The sequence below is a fragment of the Etheostoma spectabile genome, chromosome 9, assembly GCF_008692095.1.
Source record: "Etheostoma spectabile isolate EspeVRDwgs_2016 chromosome 9, UIUC_Espe_1.0, whole genome shotgun sequence".
NCBI lineage: Eukaryota > Metazoa > Chordata > Actinopteri > Perciformes > Percidae > Etheostoma > Etheostoma spectabile.
Window position 1 is genome coordinate 14,825,105 of NC_045741.1, and position 19,602 is coordinate 14,844,706.

Consider the following 19,602-nt stretch of genomic DNA (forward strand, 5'->3'; position numbering starts at 1 on the left):
CTTACAACCAGCTGGTGACGCCATGCCGGCTTCGAGGGTGTATTACCCTAATCTGGGTCTACTCTAGCTTGGTTTTCTTGCCCTCCTTCTTTGGGTGGGGTAAGCCAGGCTATCATGGGGACATTTTTGAGTGGTGTGCTCACTCTTGGCCCACCTCTGCCCTCTTTACAGGATTTGTGGTGTGTATGCTTTATGCGCCTGCTGCACTTGTGGTGTGTTTTACCTATTACCATATCTTTCGCATTTGCCAGCAGCACAATAGGGAGATCAGTGAACGGCGGGCACGTTTCCCCAGCCAGGAGATGGAGGCTGGTGAGGGGAGTGGTGGTGGGCATCATGGAGGACATGGACCAGATCGGCGCTATGCGATGGTGCTGTTTCGCATCACCAGCGTTTTCTACATGCTTTGGCTGCCCTACATAATCTACTTCCTGCTAGAAAGCTCTCATGTGCTTGATAACCCTGCTCTCTCCTTCATCACCACCTGGCTGGCCATAAGCAACAGCTTTTGCAACTGTGTCATCTACAGCCTTTCTAATAGTGTGTTCCGCCTGGGCATGCGTAGGCTCTCGCAAACAATTTGCTCGTTTAGCCACTGCGGGGCCGATGACGGGGACTTTGGGGAGCCTAAACCAAGGAAGAGGGCAAACTCATGCTCCATCTGAAGGGATGGCTTTACTGCTGGGATTGACAAATGGGGAACAAGAATCTTTACAAGCTTAGCAGCTTGTTAACTTTAAAAAACATTGGCTCAGCTTAGGCAAGCTGAAAACAATTTCTGTTGTATCGGCCTGTCAGCTGACACCAATCATTTATTGCATTACAAGCTTTTCAAGGAGATTTGTGCAGTGTCTAAACAGAGATCTAATGATATGGGCACTTTGTGATGTTTTTTATTCTGTGGTATGTGACATGGCTTTGGATCATACAGAGAGTAGTCTTGCCATGGCTTTCTTAGTCTTTACATCTCACTGTATGTCATCAGCCAGGTCAGACATAGTAGGAAGACTCCAAAAAATTCAAAAATATCCTCTCGATAATCAAATGTGACCACACTTTTTCATGCCTGTTAAATTTTGTCCGTGGTTGTGAATTGGATCAACCTTTTATCCAATGTTTCCGTACTTTCTATGACTGTCATTAGCAGAAACTAGATAACCTAGACTTACTTGTGCTCATAAACCTGTTTAACAGTGGTAAATGAATATTTGACTTTTTATCTGTATAAACACACAAGGTGACAATGACCACAGCCATTGTGGTGCTGATAAATACCAGATGGCATATGGCCTTGACTGTTTTCTAAAGGAAAGTGCGCTGTCAATTTCTGCTGAAGTATTTCATGTGGATTCTGTAAACATAATGTTTGCAGGTGGAGAGAGATGCAAAAAGCAATGGTGTTCTGACACATTTTCTTTCTATAAATAAAATCATTGGCCTTTCTATAATTAAATTGATTACCCAATCAACGATCTAACAGTAGGTTGAAATCTGGATAAAGTTGTTTACTTAGACATTCTGTAAAATAGGGTACATAATGTACAGGTAACGCATTATCTTAATTAGTAAAACTGGAATATACCACTGTTTAGATAGCTCTGCATACTCCTACGTCACAGCATTAGAGCAAGGACTGTAACATATCTAAACTTATAAAAAGAGTGTTGAAACCTTTAAATCAAATTAAAACCCCCAAAACAAGAATTTATTTGGTTTTCATTTGACTCAACATGGTTACTAATATATAATGTAGATGGTTGATGATGATTTCCACAGTTGACATGCTGCTTATATTGTTTACCAATTTAAATATTAGATGATTATGGTTGGTCGGCAAATGTTTGGTGCACCCCTTCTACAAAGCACTTGTTTTCCAGAATTCATACAAAGGATGTATCAGTTTGACACTGAGGTCTTTATATGGAAGGCAGTAAACTGATACCTGTGGTAGATAGCACATAGTTTTTTGCCAAAGTCCCTCCTTGCGCTAATGAAATAGCCCATTATCAGCAGCATTCCCACCACTGGTGTGGCATTCCTGATATAGCTGTGTTATGAGTATTCTGCTAACAGTTTAATGCATGAGCGCTCATGCCATTTCTAACCAGCAAATAAATATCACATCCCACACTGTATATGTAGGGCCATGTACAGTGTATTGGATAAGGAACAAACAAGAAAGTAAAAAACAGCATTATCTAATTATGAATTTCACTATTGTTTTAACGCATTAGGTTTAGTTTAGAAACAAAAATCTGTAATTGAGCTGAATTGAGAATATTATTTTTCAGATGAACATCTTGGGTGTTTCTTTAAACCTCGCTGAGTCGCTTATAGGTAAGAAAAATGATAGTAGTGGCAGTGTAGACCTTATTAGTAGGCTGGTTTTGGTTTGGTCATCTTTGTCAAAGATGATAGTGGATTTTATTTCCCAGCAGTGGTGCACAGGGCTCAGGTTAACGTGATCTGATCTGTCTGGAGGTCATTGTGAGGTGAAAAATGAACTGATCTGAAATTACATGCTTTGTTGTGATAAAAGGTTTAAGTCTATCAGCAGCTTATCTTGTGGAGTTTTTTTTTTTTTAAATATTGGCCGGACAATCATTACTTTTAATGTCTCTCTTTCAGCTGTTTCTGAGTTTTGAATCAGCAATTCTTTTTGAATCCGGGGCTTTTGATATACAAAGTGCAGAGGATGTGTTGTTAAAGCAACCCACAAACTGCCTTTGGTTATGATTCTCATCATCTTATCCAGTAATATGGTCTTAATCATTGGATCAGTGTCAAAGCATAATTCTATTCACATAAATACAGCCACATATTATAGCCAATATCTTACTGATGTCTCTTTGCTCACATATTAGTGTCATCTGTGGTTTATGCCCTGCTTGTAGTGTATATTTGTCCATGCTAGAGACAAAGTGACACAGCAAACCTAGCCCCTTGATATTGTAACTGCATTCTATGCTGATAACAGTAGGCTGTGTAAGTCATTCCCTCGTTTTAAAGCTGCATTAAATGATTTTTTAACACTAGAGGCAAAAATGCCTCTGAGACTTTTATCTTATTTTAGTGGCAAGAAACTTGACATCCAGCAAAAACGGCTATGATTATTCTATTTAAGAGTCTTTCTGGCCATTCTGATGAATGTAAGTACAATACTGTGTTTAATTCAAGGTTTGGTAAACCAAAATCATCAACAGAAAATATCTGTCTCTTTTGGGTCATCTACATGGTCTTCTTTCTTTACCAGCCATTTGGTTACTTTGGCTCTCTTCAGTTTCGCATGAGGCATGTAGCCTACAGTCAACTTGAAATAATCAAGTGCTGGAAATGGCTGCCCATAATCTGTGCTGTATGAGCCAGCATTGTTTTTGTTTTGTTAGTTCAAATAATTAAGGTAACTGTGAGGAAAAAGCAACTGGTTGAAGATGCAGTATGGGATGTTGATTCTTGGTGGAATCATCAATTTTCATCACCCTTCAGCAGAGCAAGGAGTTGTTTAATTAAGTTATAGTATAAAAATATTGCTTAATGCAGCTTTATTGCATTACAGATTCTTCTGTTTACGTGCCTAAAGATGTATTTTGTAGAAAAAGTGAAAAAGATGTTGAAACGTTACTGTTACATGGACATGCTGCACTTTTAAAAAAAAAATTTTTTCCAGCTACATGAACATACCTTATGACTGTTTACACATCAGAAGGTACATTATCGTTGCATTTAGTTTTCCATGACTGATTTTGGAAGAGTTTCCACTTGAACCAAGAATAGGTCAAGTCATTTGTTTATCACAGTTGACATGACTTTGGCCTTCAAATGGGTACATGTTCTACAATCTGATGTCTATATCATATCTGTAAGATAAGAGGAGACAGCAGAGTTGTCTTAGTCTTGTGAATTCCCTTCTATAGCCATATGACCTGGCATATATATGAAATAATAGTAGGGAAGCACAGCATAGCTGTGTCAAATAATAGACTTACATCGATACTTTTTTGATAGCTTGTACTTGTGGTGCTCTTTTGGAGCATAGTGCAGTGGGATAGTAGAAGGTATGTATAGGGTCTGAATAAGAGTGGTAATATCTTCACAATGTGGTGACAAATAACAACACATCAACATATAAGACAGGAAAAAGCAAAGTTATGTAATAGCCTAAAATAAAATAGCTCAGTTGTAACCATATAATGTAAAAGTTGGAATTTACCATTCAAGTGGAGATTATAGCATTTGGTCAGAAATTGCACAAATATTAATTCCTTGGTGGGCTTTTTTGTAGCGGGTTATGTAAAATGCGTGTCTTGGCTCAAGGTTTAAAAAAATCCAAGAGTCACTGAATGAATACTTTAAAAAAAAATTGAAAAAAAAAAGGTTTATATGTGTCTGTATCACACTGACCAAACTGAAGTGGTAGATAATCAAAACTGTTACCTTGTTCAAACAAGTGAATTGATCTGGGCTTTTAGTAAATACTTTTATTAATTACAGGATAATATGTATTTATTTATTAAGTTATGTTTTAAACTTTACACAATATACTGTATATGGGTATACTGTATGTAAAGTGTGTGTGTGTATCTGTTTTTAATCTGCTGTACAGCCAAAAAAAATCAGACAAACTGACAAAGGTTTGGCGCACCCATTTGTGTTAAATCAACTAGGCTGCTGATGTTTTGAATAGGAAGCAGAGTGTTTTAAATTACATAGTATCTATTTTTTTATTTTGAAATTTTGTCAAAGACTACAGTATGGTTTTGTTGTTGCTGCCAACCGAATAAAGGTGAAAATAATAGACATTCACTTATGTGTAGTTTCTTCTGTGAAGTGTTTGTGTTTATGTAGCAACAGTCACTAATTATCCAGCTTTCATTCATAACCAGTGGAACTCTCCAGATTCACCCTCATTTGTTTCCACTTGGCACCTGTCTTAAGTAGTAATAAGGAGAATGGAGATTGGGGCAGTTTGACAGTTTGAGTTTGTTACTTTTGAATTGTAATAAATGTGTAATAATCACAGAAGTAAGCATGCATGTGTGGATCCATAATGATGTAGGTCTAATGAGCAGATCAAATGTTTAAGCAATGTGGCCCCGTTTGTGGAGAAAACGGATCTGGGATCAAATTTGCCACCCTCTATTTTACCAGCCTCTTATCAGAGAATAATGCCTAAACAAGTGGTCTCTATTGTAATTTTCCTGTTGATCATACTGTATATCAGTCAAAAAATCTGACAGTTGCTCAAACTCCATTAGGAGCAAAGCAAAAATTTCATTTTCATCCGAGCCAACAGATGGCTGATAAGGTGGCATTTGCTCGGTACCAACTTTGCAGCAGGTTAACCTTTCCTTTAGTGCCATTGGGAGGTAATGCACACCATCGTGCCATCTCTCTGTGTGAACAGTATCCTCATTATAGAGCCTGATCCCTTGTTCTTGGTCTTAAATTGGCCATTGAAATTCATGCACTCAACCTTTTTAGATTCCAGACAAGCTTTGAAACATCCAAAACCCCACTGTCTTCACAGAGTAGCTTAGTGGAGAGACGAGAAAGAGGGGATGGAAGACGGTACTGGAAGAAGATTGAACAACATATAATGGCAAGGAACTGGTTAGAGAGAGAAAAAATGGTAAGAAGGTGAAGTGGTTAAGTAGACTGCCTAAATGAGAAGAACAAGATGATAGGAAAAAGGAGGATCAGGAAGGAGGCAGATGAGGGAGAGGTTGAGTAAGGTGGTAAAAGGAGGATGTTTGGAGAAGGAAAAGAGGGAAGAAGCAAGAGAGAGAATAAGGATGAAGAATGATGATTAGGAGGATATAGGTAAAATGCAGGTAAAATACTGTATATTTCACTAAAAAATGTAAAAGTTGAAAAATTATTATTAAAATAATGATTGAACTGTTCTAGCACAGGGCTATTAAATATTCTCATTGCATTAAAAAAGATTGATCAATGGCACATTGCCTTTTAACTATTTTATTATACAATATTGAGTCATTTTTAATGTTGTGTTTTCATGCCAGCAGCCATGTTTAAGAGCAGGCTTTTTTTGGATGCTTTACCAGTTTTTTGTTCTGTTTCATATCTAGTTTTGGAGCGACAATCTATATTTTTCCTCCTACTAAAAAGCATTTCATCCACACTGACTATTCAGCCAAACCAAGACTAGCTTACTGGTCCAGGCCTGCTCAATATTCATGGATGACACTAAATCAGGAATTCCCTTTCATTTCCACAAATGGCAGCACTCTCCTCACTTCCACTTCCCCCTTCCAACCTGCCACTTTCCTCCTCCTCTTTCCGTCCTGATTGAGAAAGGACCACCTGACCGCCTTTTGAGGTGGGGAAGTCATAATTGGAGGGGAAGCCAGTTCCTGCCCCTGTGTGCTAATGCTGGAAGCTTGTGGCGCCCACTGAAAGCCTTTGATGGCGTAAGGAGGACACACTCATGCATCCACACACCAACACACCCTCATACATCTTGCATGGCCTCAGTCAGTCTTTGAAAATGTAGGCTGCGACTGTGGCCTGGTAGTTGACAGGTGTTGATCTAGGCACAGGTGATTGTGTGCTCTTACAATATGTAATGTTACACATTTATTTATCCATTAACAAGATTGAGCCTAAGACTCTAGTTTTTCTGTGATTCAATTCTTCCAATAGTTTTTCACCAAAAATATAAATGCCAACCTCACGGTTACCAGTGAATTAGCAAAGTCCGTTGGATTCATAGATTTTTCTGCTATTTTTACTTTTTTTTTTTTTGTGGTGACATTTTACTTTTAGTCCTTACATTGTACCACAAATATCGGTACTTTCTACTCCTTACATTTTTGTGAGTGCATGATTGGGAGTGCATCTCGGAGAATAGCGCGGACACACGCCTCACACTGCAAGCGGGCACGCACGCCACACAGAGATAAAAGTGAGTAAAGAAAAAGAGACTAGCTGTCCAGAGGATAATCAGTTGAGATTGTGTGTGTGTGAGTCCTTGAGAACTGTAAGTCGTATAACTTATGTTGTCAATTAATTTAAGCCAGTTGTTGCATTGGTCTATAGTTCTGGCAAATTTAAAAGTTAGCTAGTGATTTTTATTTTTTTTTTTTCTTCACCTGTTAGCTAGGGTGCACCTGTCTGTTGATTCGATATAATGGCAATTGTTGAACACCCTTGCTCACAATTGTATTTTAGGTGCATTATTAACAGGCTATAGTTATGCTGCATTAAGATAATGTAATTAATAGTGGGTTTATTGTTTGTATTTGCTAGCATATACATGATTCTTATGCATTGTGTATAAACTGAAGGCTTTCTCTTCCCTCTTTTCTTTTTATTTTTTTGATTGGACACTTTTTATTGGTTTTAAACATTAATACATGTTACTAGTGATGAATAAGGAGCATGAAAATGTTCCTCACATAACTAGACAAACAAAGGGCAACTCATGCATCAGTGCATGCATACACATAATATGCCCACATAGACACCAGACAAGACCACTGTAACAACAACAACAAAACAAAAAACAAGATAGGAATAAAAATAAAACACATATGGAGGAGCCTGCACTAGAAATATGAAACAGAGAGCTATTGTATTGTGTTGGAAGAAGGGGCTGAGCTTGTAGTTCATCACTGAAGGTCATTTATATATTGAAGAAAGTTTTGCCATTTAGAGTAGTGCTAATCTAACCTGTCCAACAGGGTGAAGGATACTCGTTTGTATGCAGCAACTGTAGTCAGGGCATTGTACCAATGCGTGATTGATGGTGGATGATCTGACTTCCACCGTTGGACTATCAGTTTCCTACCAGTCATGATAGCTGTCTGGACCCATTCAGCATTGACTGAAGCAATACCATCTTTTATTGAAGATGGGTCTCGTAATAGGTATAAACGACTTCAAAAGTGCCACGACTAGGCCCATGACTTTCTGACTGGGGAGACAGGGTCACCCTGGCAAGTGCCTGTGTGTAGTTTAAAATATGGGGAGGTGCAGCTATTAGTTGTCACAGCTGTAGTGGGCTCCTTATAGATTAAGCGTAGGAGACCAAGAAAAACTCCCCCAAAACCCATGTGTTCAAGAACCAGAAATGAATACTCCCACTCGACCCTGTCACAGGCATTTTCAGCATCCAGCGACAGGGCCGCAGTGGGAGATACATCGTCCCTAACCGCCCACATTTTGTTAATCAGATGATGTAGGTTATCTGAGGAGTGGCAGTTGCATATGAACCCAATCTGGTCAGGGGGGACCAGAAGAACAACCTTGTTCAGTCTACTGTCAAGGTTTTTGAGAAGATACAACTATTGTAATTAGTCAAGGATATTGGGATATTATCCGCCTTCAGTATAAGTGTAATGAGGGCCTGCGATAGTGTAGGTGGCAATGTACCCTTTTAAAGTGAATCCATATACATTTCTAGCATCAATGGAGCCAGTTTGGGAGCAAAGCACTTATAGAAATCGGCCGTAAAACCATCAGGGCAAGGTGCCTTGCCTGTGGGCAGGGACCTGATGATAACGCCCTGAATTTCCACATCATTTATCGGTCTGTCGAGTAGTTGTTTCTGTTCAGGTGACAAAGTTGGGAGGTCTAAGTTCTGTAGAAAAGTCTTAGTCTCAGCCCTACCTGCCAATGATTCAGAGCTGTATAGATTCTGTGGCTTGTGTGTAACGCACCCTCATGTAGTGCTGGAATAGCATAGTGTGCTTGCTGTTTTATGTAGTTGGCTAGCATACGCCCAGCCTTATCACCTCCTTCAAAGAATCGTTGTCTGGCCCTAAACTGTGAGAATTCTACTCTTTTAGATAATAAGTTGTTATATTTGTATTTAAACTGGGAAAGTTTGCTCCAGTTGTTTTCAGAAATACTAATTTAAAAAACTTTTTCTGCCTCCTTAACTTCTTCATCCACACAAAAAACAAAACTTTTAGTTAAAATACTCCGTCAAGAGTGCTAACCAATTCCCACTTTAAACACTAAATTATATGTCCATGAACCACTCACTTTCAAGGCTACTTGGCGCAGCAACACCATCGAGAAAACGCCTGCCACGCTTAGACAACTTGATCCAACATTAAGTTGCGCAAAGCGCCAGCTACTGCTATAATCTGAACCCAAAATACCTCATAAACAAAAAAAGGAAAAACTATGAAAGTAACAGGGGAATTCTGCAGACGTAGCTTAATAACAATTTGAAGTAAAACATAGTTTACACCACACACCAGTATCCTCAATCAAAGCTATGATAGATTAAGAAAGAGAGAGAAAAAAAAATTGAAAGGATCGCTGAATGCTATTAGTTCCGAGCCCTTCATAATGTTTTAAGCCCTGTATGGAGAGTGAAAGAAAAAACAGAAAAGTCCTTGTGTTACTCACTGTACCAGCCACATGTCCTTTCTGTGTTAAAAAAGCAATAGTCCATAATCAATCAACTTAATATTAACAATATTAAATGAAAAATATGACCGTGCCATGCAGTCTATATTCACTTCTATCCAGAAATCTTTCAGCTTGTTGATGAATTCCAATGCGTCAATGAAGCAATGCTCCAGTCTGTTGCCAGAAAAAATCCTGTGCATTGCAGGTTAGGTAAGTGCAAATTTAATGAGCCAGTCAACCAATTTTAAATATTAAAAAAACAAAAACAATTTCTTGAAATCCAACCTCATCCTTTTTGGTCAAAGTTGTTACTTTCACCTTTAATGGGACAACATTGGCTATGTTGGTGTTTAATGGATAGGACAGCTGAAGATAGGAGAGTGGGAGAGAGATGACATACAGCAAAGGGCCACGGGTCGAAATTGAACCTGGGCCGCTGCAGTAAGGACTGAGCTTTAGTACCAGGGATGCATGCTCAACCAGGTCAGCTACCAATAACAATGGTTATTTTTAACCTAATAAGGAATTTGTTGTTTGCCACTTGTCCTTCAAGGCCAACTTTATATTTCAACCTTGCCTATGTCACATACATGTAGCCATTGTGATTTAAGGGTGTGGGATAGGGAATACAGTACATTATAAATAATACAGGCCTTAAAAATCTAGTAAAACAAAACTGTCTGTGTGAGATGGCAGCCTCCTCTATAACTTGGCCTTGCTGCCAGCCTTCTGGCAGCAAGGCCCAGGTACGTATATAACAGGTTAAAAAGCACAAGATGAGTCCGACAGAATAGACATATAGACAGATTGGCAGAACTGAGCAGCAAGATATTGATTCACTTGAACCACTGTATTGATCATTCAACCTTTGATTGATAAACGGCCAGCAGTGATCTACACCACCACATCTCTCTCCTCCATCTTTCCAATCCCTCAGTGCTTCAGGATCAGACACACTGAATATTTCAACATCAGTAAATGTACAGGAATTAGGTCATTTTGACCATTTTTTAAATCTAAGTCATTTTCCAGCCAAATTATTTCCTACTTGAAAAGGTCAGTCAAACAAAAAGCTAAACTTAACCACAACTAAATGTAATAATCTATTTCAATTATTAATCTATCTACCATTTTCAATTTAAAAATTACATTGACAGGAAAAACATGACATGACAGTCAAAAGCTGTTATTGCTCCTTAGTGCCAGCTAATACCGCTCATAGAAAGGAATTCACTTGGTGTCAATGTGATATACTAAGTAATTTGTGTGCAATTAACTCATTCTTAAACATTTGTTGTATCTTTTTAAGCAATGATAAATGAAAGTGAAGGTGGAAATTTTATGTTTTTATGTGTGAAAAAGAATCCTGGTCTGTCTCAGGCTGTGATGGATTCTCCCCTCTCCACTAATGTGGTCAACATTGTCAGACAACTGAGCTCCCCACAGCTGGCACTTTGAACCGCACACATTCTTTCTCATTTGAAAGTATTGGCTTTTGGAACTGTTTCAATCCTTTTTCCTTTCTGCTTTACAAAAGGAACATCTAAAGATTTAATTTTATTTATTTTCCATTCATCCCTACAAATTTGATTCAGCATAATTTGCACCAATATTCTTGCTCTAGCTATTCAAACATAGAGGACAAAGACAAGAAACCTTGAAGACACTGGAGGACAAACACGTTTTTTAATTTTACAATGAATCTCCCTGCAGACCTCAGGTACTGAAGCTCTGCCAGCAGATGTACAGCCAGCTTCTCTACTTCTCTCTGAGGGCATTTTAGCTGAATTAAATACCATAAGACAGTCAAATTACCCCCTTGGCTCCTCAGCATACTTCCTCCCTCCTTCTAGCTCCCCTCTTCTGCTCTTCCTTTCCCTTTCTCTATCCTGAGGCAGAGTTTCCCATAGTAGCACACCAAGGCTGTCTGTGTCAGGTAGTTATTTAGCAGTGATGGTCCAGCAGCTCGCCTGAGGCCATCGTTGATATGGCTAGTTCTCCCTCTGTGGCATTTAGCCTTGCCACTGTTGCCAAGGAAGGAGGAGGGGAGTGACTGAATAAAAATAAAAGGTATTTGTGTCTGGTGTTTGCTGGGCTGTGTGACCAGTGTGTCATCTGAATATCTCTGTCAGTCAGCCAGTTATGGCAAGTACCCACAACAGGACTTTAGCCCTGATATTCCTCCCACCGACAATAGCCCCATGTTGGAAGCAAATTGGCATTGGCTCGGGACTCATGTGCACGCGCTGGAGCATGATGTGTAAACTGTTCAAAAACATGAGACGAGAGGCTTCCTGGAGCCTTGGAGACACATAGATATCTAGCGGGCTAAATATTTGGAACTGTCTCAGACTCTGCCGGGGAGCTGTAGCCAATGAGAGCTGAAGGGAAACCACGGGGAGGCTTCACCTGGAATTCACTGTATTACTGGCCACTTTAAAACGTCTTGTAGTAGAAAACAGAGCTTTAGTTATTGAATAAATTCTGCAGTTAGTCAGTAAATCAGCTGAGAAAGAAGTGCAATACAATGCAATGCAACACGTGTCACATTGCCAGTTTAACAGGTTCTTCACCACAAAAGGTAAAATTGATGAAAAACGATGAGAAAGAACCAAGTGGCTATACAGCTTTTTTTTATCTTTCTTGAATGGATTTTAGGTTTATATTAGTGCGGTCAGTTAAACACGTTAATTAACCGCGTTAACGCAAACCAATTTTAACAGCATCAATTTTTTTATCGCGAGATTAACTTCTTATAGGCCTAGCAAACTTTGTAGTTTTTCTCACATGCTGTTGCAACAACTAGTAACGTTACAAAAACTATAACACCACACCGGATCTAACTAGACCGGAAACAAAACAACAGGCACGGCGTACACACGTTTGGGCTTGCGAGACGGTCATAGAGTAGTAACGTTATGTTTTGAGTGGATGGCGAACGTGAGACGCCAAAATGGATGCCAATAAGATTCTGAATGGAAAGTTTACTTTTTAAAAGTTGCCAAATGGTTCTATTGTCAAGACCAAAATGATCTGTGTGTTTTGTCATCATCGCAGCACGTCCAGTCTGAAATACCACTTGATGGCCAATCACACAGGTGATGTGAATTCTTTGCTCCCTCGTCAAAGTATTTTTTCACCCTTTTTTACATTGTGTGAGAGATTATTTGCTCCAAGTGAGAATGTTACGTGTAAAATTGAACATTACAGTAGGTTATATGCCAATATTGTTAAAAAAATAAATAAAAATACATTTGCACAAAGCAAGCCAATCTAATTTTTTATGTTCATAAGAGCATTAAAATGAGAAAAAAAATAATACGACAAAAAGAAATCAACAGACATTTAGAATAGATAAAAATGTGCGATTAATTGTGAGCCTCTGTTGCTGGTACTTGGAGTGAAATCTTCTGGCGTGTGTGCACTGGCATGTGCTATGCACTTTTAAAACAAAATTTGTTTTTCAAGGTCTAGGATAGTTTCCTACACTGTGCACATACAATGTTAGGACAGAAATCATAGTTTACGCTTTGGTTGCATTCAATAAACTGAAATCGATTCACTCTAAGTATACTTCATATTTGATTTCCATGTAACCATGGATCAGAGTGCCGGCCATCAAGCACTACATCTTTGGTTACAGTGGATTGTCTCTCTGGTTCTTCCCAACTGAACATCAGGACTCAAGAGGCACTGTGTCGCTATGGAAACCCTGAGCTGAGTCTGATAAAGCAACGAGGTTTCACAAAGTTCATTTGAAGTTCATAAATAGAGCGCAATTTAAAGGAATTAACATTGGCCCCAAAATAGCAACATGTTCATTATTCATTAATGTTAGTTTTATTTTGAAGATGCAGGGGAAGGGAAATGCAGACAGAAAAGGAAGTTTAAAAGTGTCTGTCTGTCCTTCTGTCCGTCTGTTACAAAGACCTATCTGCACATACAACAATACCTTTCTCACATCCGTAAACAAGTCTTCTCTCATTGAGTGACCTGCTGAGTGTCTGACACTCCACTCACTTCACCTCTACCATCCCTTGGGGTCCCTTCTGTCCCCACATAACAGAGACTCAACTCATATCCTCCAGTAAAACAACACAACACACATAAAATGTCAGATATCTGGAGGGATGCTCTTTATCCACTGACCTCTATCACGTGTGTGTGTGTGTGTGTGTGTGTGTGTGTGTGTGTGTGTGTGTGTGTGTGTGTGTGTGTGTGTGTGTGTGTGTGTGTGTGTGTGTGTGTGTGTGTGTGTGTGTGTGTGTGTGTGTGTGTGTGTGTGTGTGTGTGTGTGTGTGTGTGTGTGTGTGTGTGTTCCCTACCAAATGCAGACTGGAACAGTACAGCACATTTGTTTGTTTGTTTTTTGTTTTCTGCATAGTTCAGTAAAAGTATTTTGCAACTTGCAAATGCGTCCAACATTTCATAGGATGCTGCATGTGGCAATATACATGTATATCTTCTAAATACTCATTCAGGTACACCCCAATACATTGTTCTACAATGAATATATTGTAACATTACATTCTAGTAGAACCCAAGAATGAGGGTACATTACTCCTTGCGAAGTCAGTGGAAAGTGTCAGAAAGGGGCACAGACTCAATCTAGAAAGTGCCGAACAGGATGAGGTGGTGTTGAAGTTTGTCAACTTCAGTTTAGTAATGTAAATTATCATCTTGTTTTCCAAATTGTAGAAGAGATCTATGAAAATTTAGTTCAGGGCTGTAACTAATCTCATCATCATTTAATTATCAACAAATCTGTTTTTGATTAATCTATATTTTTGTCCTATATAATGTCAGATGATTCCCCAGAACCCAAGTCTGACATCAAATTAATTTTGAAACTGAAACCCAAAGATGTTCAATACAGAGATAAAGAGAAAAGCAGCAAATCCTCCCAGATGTTAAAAACAAAAAACAAATGTGTGCAAGTTTTGTTTGTCACCAATCTCCCCTGCAAGAAAAATGACATTTCACTTTTATGCTTTCAGTCCGAACACTGCGTCTGCACTCACAACTCAGCTTATTGAAATGCAGATCCAGCTGGACCATTAAAATGCCACAGCAGCAATACAGAGACAGATGAATTGCCAGGCGGGCCAGCTGCGCCGCCCCCCCCAAATGCCTCAGAGGACAAATGCCTCTGGGGGAGCTGGTTTTTAATTACCGGGCCGCCGTCGTCTGAATATCACACCAATAGATTAGCTTACTGTGTCCCACTGAAATGAAGAGAGAGTTTGTTGCAGCCAGGTGTGGCTGCAGAGAAGGGTGGTGCCGTTTTTACGTCCCACTGTCGGAATATGTTTTGACTAAAGGCTAGACTTTGAAGTTATATTACAGTCAGTGTTTTGCCTGAAAAAAACATTTATCTAAATTTGCACCTTTCTTTGGAACCTTAAGCACGAGAGGACCAAGGCTTTTTGTTGGTACATAGATGTAAAAAATCTTCAGTAATGTGATGTGATTATATATATTTTTAAGAGGACTGAGTGTTTTTATCCCAAGACCCAGTCATGTTCCTTGAGCCTCAGAATGACCAACTCTCGTTTCACCCCAAATCCCAAGGTTTAAAGTTAATTCAATGTTTTTAATACTTGTCAGACAGGGCATGGTTAAACGGTTTTGTTTTATTTTTAGCAAGCCATAAGGTGCCTCAGTTGAAATGAATGCTTTTCCTTGAGACATTTAATTTACCTTAAGGTTCGCTGAGAACATGTTTTTTCTTTTACAGCCACCATCTTCATAAATCCAAAGTTCACAGGAAACCTCCTTGGCTAACCAGTGTTTACTGCAACACATGGTGCTTAAATGCCTTCATCAGAGACTTGCTTGAGACTGGCAGAGTTTGCTCTATGCTTCCCGAGTGGCTTCTTGCAAAAATGAGTCAAAGTGTGAAAGGTGCTCTAAGCAATGTTGGGTGACGTTACTTCTTGTTGACATTGAAAGTATTTTCAAACAAAACAAGATTAGCTTGCCCCACCCTCCTCCTCATCCCGTCCCCTCCCTTCTGTGCTTCCACGCTCTAACGCCCCCTCACCCCCAAATCCTTCTTGTTGGTTATTGGCTGGAACGCTGAAACACTGTTTGTGGATGCTTCATGGTGCAGATGGGCACAGTTTGTTTATGTTGCCGTTTGTAGACCCTGGGCTGTCTACAGAGACCACGTTTTTTTTACAGTGTGTTCTGGGGGCAGGCAGCTTGTGGATAGTAAGGCGATGTTTGCTGTATGTGACAATAAATGTTGCACGCGTGACATTGCTTAGAGCACCCTTAAGCTGCAACATGTTTATGTAAGCAGGAAATAAAACCAAATACAGACTGAGAATGTGACATAGTGTTGGGTGATAAGGCCAAAGTCTTCTACCCCAGTATAGATCATTTCATATCTTTTCTTTTTCTTTTTTTAAAGATTGTTTTTTGGGCTTTTCCGCCTTTATTTGATAGGGCATTTAGGTGAGAAAGAGGAGAGAGAGAGGGGGAAGACATGCAGGACATCATCAAAGGTCAAATTTGAACCCTGGACTTCTGCATTGAGGTATAAACCTTGAGTATATGTGCACTCTTTCCTTATTCCTTTTCTGTTTTTAGGGGCTTTACATAAGTTTTGTGATCTAAACAAAGCCTGTTTGACACTTTCAATACTGGTCTTCCATTGAAGGAGCTGCCATTCATCCAAAAAATGAAGAGGCAAGCTAATATTCTGGCTGTCACTCATTCAGCTAACCCTCTCCTCTTTCTCTCCCCTAATGTCACCCTGCCTCCTCTGTTTGCCTTTTTAAGGAAATTATCCATTAATTCATCATATGTACTTCTCTTCTACTGTAAATAGATTCTTTACATTCTCTACCATAATCTGTCTTCCATTTTAACATGGCTCATGTCCATAATGAAACAAATGATGTTGCTTTACACTGAAGTAGAAATTTCCAACCAGTTTGGAGGCTCTGAATTTATGTGCACTCTTGCCTGGAGGAGTTCCAGGGTGCAGCTCTGCAACAGACATGCTCTTTAACATACCATCCTGCTGGTTTATCACAGCCTTTGTTGTCTAGCATGGCCCATAATGCACTATTCTCCACTCATGTCGAGGCCAGGCTCAGACAGTGCAGCCCTTGCTTTTGTTTTCTCATTCCCTTCAGAGAAAATGGTGTTGAAGTGCATTGTTTAATTTATTCAATTAAGTTGGGGAGAATATTGATCCCATTATCTGACTGAGATTAGAGAATGAATAACTAAAGTTGAATGGGAAAAAGGAAAACCTAAAAACGTGAATGTTTTCACTTGCATTGTCTCTCAGTAGCTATTGTCCAGAAACCTGTGCTGGTTTAACACTGTTGTGACCCTCTCATCCCTTCTCCTTCAGCTCTCACACCTAAATCACCAGCAGGGTGCTGCAGCCTCTCATTGTTATATTTAGTGGTAGTTGTCCACTAAACATAATATTCCTATTACTTGCAGTAAACAATGCTGGAATGCCGCTTTGGTGGTACAATCCTTCTCACTCTGCTTATTCCCACATTCACCTAACCTGTCCTTTACAATCCTATTGAGTACAACAGAGCGTAGTATTTTTGCTGTCAGATAGTGTATGTTGGGAATTTTTTAAATTTTTCAAAGGATACAGTAGGGATAGACAATGTGGATAAATCCTATCGCTGTATAGGGCTAACAAATTTGGACTAAGACATAATTCAAAGTCAGTCTGTCGGTGGTCAGAGACAGTGTCTTAACCTTAAGTACAGTCTTTATACTTTACTGTGTGATGTCATACAACTGCACTCACACTCTGTGTCTTGAGTAGGCAGTCAAAGAGGGTTCTCCGCTCATTCCTGGTGCTTCTGTTGTATCACTTAGAGAGTAGAGTAAAGATGTTAAAGGGCTCACTACCACAGTACAATAGTGCGTTTCATTTACCTCTGAACTTGTAAGCCGGAGCTGGGATAATATCACACCCAACGTGAATGCGTTCCATTTACAAGCCAGAGTTTTCATTGTGGGGTTAGCTCTAGCCAGGTTAGCCATTGTTTGCAATACCAGTTGATAACAACACATTACACTGTTTCTTTGTGCATACAAACAGCGTAACAACTAGCCACAGATAGGACAGAAGTGCCAATAACTGTATGTTACCACAGCTTTCACAACTGTTGATGAACGGGGCAACCATGTTGGATTTTGAGCCTGGGGTACTTGGAGGTTTTCTGACTTTGACCTCGGAAAATCTGACTTGTAAAGTGGTAACATTTCACAGTATATACAATAATATCGTGCAAGACAAAACAAAAGCTGTTTTTTTCTGTGAACAATCACACCATTAAATTCAGATGACCCTTAACATCTCTTAAGCTTTGGGCTGAGTTATCAAATCCAGTAATCACTGTGTGCCTACCTGCTGTTGCTGGAGTTGTTAAGTAAAACATTTAGGTGTTGTCTCTAGCTGTGCTCCATCTGTAATTATTCTGTACACACAGTTTGACTTTGTACCCAGCAATCTGTCTTCATGGTTGCCTCCAGTGGTTTAACGCTAACAGCATCCTCTCTGATTGGCTGGGCTGTCACTTCAGGACTTAGTGGGCTCTGAGTGTTCAGCTGTCTGAACCCAGCGTATTTTGCTGCCGCCTCATCGGTTTAGCAAAGCATGGCTGCCTCTCTGTCGAGGGGCTCACAAGCGAGCACCCGTGGGCCCCTTCCACACCCGGGAGTTACATAACACTGTCAGAAGAGAAGGGTAACTTGAGAGCTCACTGGAGGAGAAAGATGGAGCTGCTTCTAAAGTTCTACATTTGCATTTTAAGCATTTAACTACAGTACCACTTATTCAGAGAGACTCATAATGTGAGAGCAGGTAGGTGGTTCATCATCTTTCTCAGGGACATTTTGACAGGATTCAGTTTTGTTGATGGACAGAGTGACTCATGTTTCTAAAGCAAAATTTTCAAGCAGTGAAGCACACTGTCTGCATAATTTTTCTGGCCTAACTACACTTTGTGCTTGACGTGTCTCATATTTAACAATGACCCTAACCTTAATACTTGCATTAATACATGCTTAACAATTAAAATATCTATGACAGTGACTACAAGGACATAAAAGTAGACCGTATGGCAGAACAAGTGATTGCATTGGACTGTACAGGTGTACCCGATAAAGGTGTAAAATTTAAAATTTTTCTTTTGTTCTCTAATTATATCTCTTAAATGTTTATTTATGCACTACTGGTGACAAGTGATGCAAGGTTATTACTGTACTTGAGATATGTTTCGGAGCCTTAAAAAGTGCAAATGTCTGCTCTCTTTCCCCTATGTAGGTACAGGCTTACTGAGTCCCGATACTGTACCACAGAATACTGTAGTAGTAGATCCAGTGTAGGTACAGCAGGATATTCTGCCAGTGGAAAAACTTGACCTCTTCACCTGATACTCAGGACTCTTTGAGCAGGGCAGCATGACCAGACTTCACCAATGTCACTAGTAACCAATGTGAGCTAGCCTCAAATGAGTGACCAGCAGCCCTAAAGGTCCCCTGGTTTCATCTTTCCTCCCTTTATAGACAGGAGGAAGCTAACAGAGCCTAATAGCCAGCAAGGTAAACAATAAGTGGACAGAGGACTTAAGTTGTCAGCTGCAGAACACTTGACACGGAACAACTCCGGTGTCAACGCAACTGTACCAGCTCCTAAATAAATTGGTTTTTTTTAATCATAAAATGACAGGTGTTCCATCGTATTTCCTTCAAGCTTAATACAAATTAAGGCACCATTCCCAATGGCAGTGATTAACATTTAAAATATCCCCCATCAAGCATCTGCCCTTTTACTGCTTTCTTCTACTAGTATTGCAGCAGACACAGCTTAGTTACAACAATTGGCGCTTTCTACTACCATTTTTTGGTGTAGTTTCATTTATAACCAGCATTCTGTTTACCATCCTCAAAAAATATTTTATTTACCTCATCATTATTGTGTGTATTGATGTTTGTCTGCTATTTTTAATACTTCTGCTTTTTTCTTAAGGTTCCTTCTGTTTAGAGCTGCATCTTCCGATTATTTTCATGATCACTTATTCTATTATATATACAGTATATAGTTTCAATCTACTAGTTGTTTACTATCTAAAATTTCAGAATATAGTGAAGTTTGCCCTTTTAGAATTTTAGAACCCTTCCTTTAGTTACGCCATCAAACTGCTTAAGCAATTTAACATTTTAGAAACG

The 19,602-nt window shown here is 39.4% G+C and overlaps 2 protein-coding genes across 2 annotated transcripts in view; both read left to right on the plus strand.

Moving 5' to 3' along the window:
• Window positions 1–3,067, plus strand: part of gpr52 (G protein-coupled receptor 52) — a 5,384-nt gene extending 2,317 nt beyond the window's left edge. The window contains exon 1 of the mRNA XM_032526169.1: window positions 1–3,067. This exon is cut by the window's left edge and continues 2,317 nt beyond it. Within this exon, the coding sequence (XP_032382060.1) occupies window positions 1–665 (665 nt within the window). The 3' untranslated portion in view covers window positions 666–3,067.
• Window positions 1–19,602, plus strand: part of rabgap1l (RAB GTPase activating protein 1-like) — a 121,299-nt gene that overhangs the window by 47,026 nt on the left and 54,671 nt on the right.